A 5,017-nucleotide genomic window follows, 5' to 3' on the forward strand; every position below is an offset into this window, starting at 1 on the left:
AATGTGATGATTATGTGACACTCATCACCATTCTCACCTATGAACGCGTGCTTGACAACCACTTTCATTCTACATTAAAAAGCGCTTGGATGCATATCTCTTAGCCTCCATTCCAAAAGATCGGAGTCTTCGTGGTATAAGCTAGAATCAATTGGTAGCATTCTTGAGATCCGGAAAGTCTAAACCTTGTTTGTGGTATTCCGAGTAGGATCTGGGATGGGATGACTGTGATGAGCTTCAAACTCGCGAGTGTTGGTCGTAGTGACAGACGCAAAAGGATCAATGGATCCTATTCCAACATGAGTGAGAACCGACAGATGATTAGCCGTGCGGTGACAGTGCATTTGGACCATTTTCACTAAGAGGACGGACGGTAGCCATTGACAACGGTGAACCCCCAACATACAGCTTGCATGGAAAGGAGTATGAATGATTGAATGAAGACAGTAGAAAAGCAGAGATTCAGAAGAAACAAAGCATCTCCATACGCTTATCTGAAATCTCACCAATGATTACATAAGTATTTCTATCTTATTTTCTATTTTATTTATATTTTAATTATCAAAACCTCATAACCATTTAAATCTGCCTGACTGAGATTTACAAGGATGACCATAGCTTGCTTCAAGCCGATAATCTCCGTGGGATCGACCCTTACTCACGTAAGGTTTATTACTTGGACGACCTAGTGTACTTACTGGTTAGTTGTGCGAAGTTGTAAAGAAGAATTGAGATTATGATTGTGCGTACCAAGTTTTTGGCGCCATTGAGATCACAATTTCGTGCACCACCACCTCTACTTTCGAAGGATCTATGGCTATCCCTCCTTTGCTTACCACATGACCTAGGAACTTTACTTCCTCCTTCCACAACTCACACTTCGACAACTTAGCATACAATTTCCGCTCCTTTAAGATTTGCAACACAATCCTCAAGTGTTCTTCATGCTCCTTCACCGTCTTAGAATAAACTAAGATATCGTCTATAAAAACCACCACAAATTTGTCCAAAAAGGGACGAAAGAGTCTGTTCATGTAATCCATGAAAACAGCAGGTGCATTCGTTAACCTAAAGGACATCACCGCAAACTCGTAGTGTCCATAGCGCGTCCTAAACGCAGTCTTAGGGATATCATCCTCTTTCACCCTTATCTGATGGTAACCGGATCTCAAATCAATATTAAAAAATACTCCAGCTCCTTGCAGTTGATCCATCAAGTCATCTATCCTTGGCAGCGGGTACTTGTTCTTCACAGTTACTTTGTTCAACGGTCAGTAATCCACACAGAGTCACATTTCTCCATCCTTCTTCTTCCCCAATAAAACTGGCGCTCCCCACGGAGATACACTCGATCGAATGAACCTCTTGTTCAGAAGCTCTTCCAACTGAGTCTTTAATTCAGCCAGCTCTATCGAAGCCATCCTATACGGTGCAATCGACACTGGTCCGGCTCCCAGCACCAATTCAATCGCAAATTCAATTTCCTTTTGAGGTGGAAATTCAGGAATATCTTCCGGGAACACCTCCAGAAAGTCTCTAATTACCAGAATTTGATCTAGTTCCTGATTATCCCCTAACGTATTCGCAGCCAACAGAATATAACCCTGACACTTTTCCCCACTACAATGCACCATTACCGAGTTCAGGTAGTAACCCTCAGCTATCACTGCTCTACTTTCTCCTTCTGGGATAAACCGAATTGACCACTCAAAGTAATCAAACAAAACTCGGTTCTTCAACAACCAATCAAATCTCAAAATTATCTCCAACCCAACCATTGGTAAACAGATCAAATCATGCACAAAGACTCTACCCTCAAGCTTGAAACCTACTTGCCTACAACCTGACTTAGTCATAACTGTCTGATACGGAGTATGTACATGCAGATCCAATGCTGACTCTGACACTTTCAAGCCTAGTTCCTCAACCTTAGCAAATAAAATAAACGAATGCGAAGCTCCAGTATCATACAATGCAATCAAGACTTTATCACCAATTAAACAGTTACCTCTCATCAACGGATCCTCCTTAGAAGCATCCTTGGCGTTCACAGCAAACACTGGCCCCTGATGCTGACTTTGACCCGCATTTGGGTTCTTCCCACGAGTGCAATCCCTCGCAAAGTGACTAGGCAAGCCATAGTTGAAGCAACCACCTAAACCAATCTTGCATGAGTCATATGGATGAAAATGCCCACAACGCACACAAGTCAAATCCAGAGAAATCTTACTTTGATTTCCTCTCCCTTTGGCATACTGAAACTTATTTTGAGTGTTCTTTCTGAAGCCTCCTTGCCCTTGAGGCGCATATCCTCCTCTCTTGAAACTCTGACCCCTTGGATGAAAATACTTGCCACGTCTCCAACTAGAGCTTCCTTCGTGAGTTTCCTTGGACGAAGCTACCGTTTTCGCATATTCTTCCACCACTCTCGCCTTGTTCACCAACTCAGAGAAGACACGAATCTCCATAGGAGCCACAGCAGTCATAATGCTATCCTTTAAGCCCTCTGGTACTTGATACACTTCCAACTCTCGTAGGTCTCCGGGGCACCCTGACACACCCGAGAAAACCTACAAAGCTCCTCAAATTTGCTGTGTAGTCTGCCACACACAAGGAACCTTGCTTCAGCTGCATAAGTTCCATCTCCTTTGCTTCCCTTGCAGACTCAGGAAAAGACTTCCTATAGAAGGCTGACGGGCGGAAAATTGCTGATTAAGAATTTATAGTGAAAATAGCATTGCAAGTACAGTTCTTAACCGACAAAAATTCCGCTTATCAATTTAAAAAGAGTTGACACAAATTAAGAATAAATTACTGGGAGTAGAATTCCCAGGTCGTCTCCCAACGAGTTGACAAAAGAGTGCAATTTATTGGTCAGGAATTTTCTGAGAAATTTTAGAGTTAGAGAACGGGAAAATAAAATAATTATTAATTAAAGCAATGAAAATTAACGAGAGATTTTGGGTAATTGAAATAAAGAAGCCTTGACCAGGAGAAGATTAATCGAAAGTTCTATCCTTGTTGAATTTTTCCCAAGTGTAATAGTAAGAGGTTATTATTTTTACTTAGTTAACCATTACCAGATAAAGAAAAGTCAAGTAATTGAGCCAACTCTGATTCACAAGTCCTAATCCTCTCCTATGGAAGGATTAGTGACTAGAAAGTTAACCAACAACTTCCAATTGCAAATTAACACTTGAGTATTCCAACTCAAGGGTCTCCTATTAATCAACTCCAAAGTCAAGTTAAGAACCTACTCCATTGACATGGATGCCAATTTTGCAGACATGTAAATGGAATAGAGAAGAGACATGGTAACTAAAATTAAATTGATAAAAACTAATTTTGAAATAATAAATCAAGGGAAGATGATACTCAAGCCAATAATGAAATTAAATGTAAAAATAATTCTCGCATTAATAAATTCCAAAATCAAAGATATTCATATGTAATTCGGAACAGGGTAAATGGGTGATAAAAGAATAAGGAAATAAGGAAACAAACTAGAATGATAGAAACTTCAACGGAGGTAGTAACTCTTCTCAATATCCCAATCAAAAGCATAAAACTCTAAAACTATGAAGGTGAAGAACCCTAGAGGAAGAAGTGTTTTTTCTCTAAGATTCCAAAACTAAAAACTAAAAATTGTGTAAAAGTGAATGTGTCTTGAGTCTTTGCTTGTCCCCTGGCTCTAGTCTGTGTTTCTGGGCCGAGAACTGGGTCAAAAGCCAGCCCAAAATTGCCCTTAGCATCTTCTGCGATTTCTGCATGTGGCGCACGTCACGCGTACGCGTCAGTCACGCGTACACGTCGATGGTCCTCTTCGCATGTCACGCATACGCGTCAGTTATGCGCACGCATCGCTGTGCAATTTCGGTTGTCACGCATACGCGTCAGGTACGCGTACGCGTCGCTGTGAAAAACTCCAAGTCACGCGCACGCATGAGCCATGCGTGCGCGTCGATCCTCGCTGGTCATCTCCTTCGTTTCTTGTGTTCCTTCCATTTTTGCGAGCTTCCTCTCCATCCTCTAAGCCATTCCTGCCTTGTATAGCCTGAAAACACTTAATACACAGATCACGGCATCGAATGGTATATAGAGGGATTAAAAATACACAATTTAAAGGCTTAGGAAGCAAGTTTTCAACTATAGAACAAAATTGGGAAGGATTTGTAAAACCATGCAAATTATATGAATAAGTGTGTAAAAGATTGATAAAAACCACTCAATTTAGCACAAGATAAACCATAAAATAGTGGTTTATCAAAGGCCGTTTGGAACACATCCTAAGGAACGTCGGCATTCTGAAGCTGTAACAAGCGGCACTCTGCTTGCCACCAATGCTGGGCCTCTCCCGCAAGCTGATAAGCAACAAATTCTACATATTGGTTGTTTGGAACATGCTGCGCCTGTAAAGCACGCTCCATGGCCTGGAACCAGTTGTCTGCTTCTGTAGGGTTGGTTGATCCTCTGAAGCTTGGCGGATGAACCTTGAGAAAAGTCGCCAAGGTCATCGGAGCACCTCCCATGTTGTCGCTGTTTCCCTCAACATTGTCATTCGTATTTCCTTCTCCATTCCCGTTTCCATTCCCAGCCGGTTCGCCTAATCTCTGCACAGCTTGCAGAGTTGCAGCAGCATTAGCTTCCATGGTGTTTGCAAGATTCGCCATTGCCACTATGAATTCGGCATGGTTATCCACCGGTTGGGCATTCCTACTCTCGGCTCAAGAACGTGTATGACCTCATCCGCGGGTGGCCATTAGGGTTCCTGTCTACACCAAACAATCGATATAAAGGTGATCAGTCTCAATATCAAAAGCCTAGTGCTTCAATTATCCCAAACAGGCACTCACAAACAACCATTCTATGCAATATCAAGTAGATAACCTAATAGCATCAAAGAAAAGACACGCAGAGTATGCAATGCAGCACAATCGGTCCATCCCTCAGAATCACGAGGACGAACCACTCTGATACCACTAAATTTAACACCCTAATTAGCCTAAGCCTTATATCG

General features: G+C 42.0%; 1 protein-coding gene across 1 annotated transcript; it reads right to left on the reverse strand.

The window, feature by feature from the left end:
* LOC107615611 lies at positions 1,290–2,486 on the reverse strand. Its single transcript, XM_016317662.1, has 2 exons — positions 1,833–2,486; positions 1,290–1,733 (listed from the first exon to the last, which is right to left on the reverse strand). Exons 1-2 carry the CDS (start codon positions 2,484–2,486, stop codon positions 1,290–1,292), a joined length of 1,098 nt encoding a protein of 365 aa, XP_016173148.1.

The sequence above is a fragment of the Arachis ipaensis genome, chromosome B09 (assembly GCF_000816755.2).
Source record: "Arachis ipaensis cultivar K30076 chromosome B09, Araip1.1, whole genome shotgun sequence".
Classification (NCBI taxonomy): Eukaryota; Viridiplantae; Streptophyta; class Magnoliopsida; order Fabales; family Fabaceae; genus Arachis; species Arachis ipaensis.

Bases quoted from the DNA above. Each gene is read 5' to 3' on its own strand.
- LOC107615611 (XM_016317662.1), bottom strand. From the start codon at position 2,486: ATGACTGCTGTGGCTCCTATGGAGATTCGTGTCTTCTCTGAGTTGGTG. The intron at 1,734-1,832 runs GTAGGTTTCAAG...TGGTTGTTGAAG, and splicing joins CTAAGTCAGGTTGTAGGCAA to AACCGAGTTTTGTTTGATTA.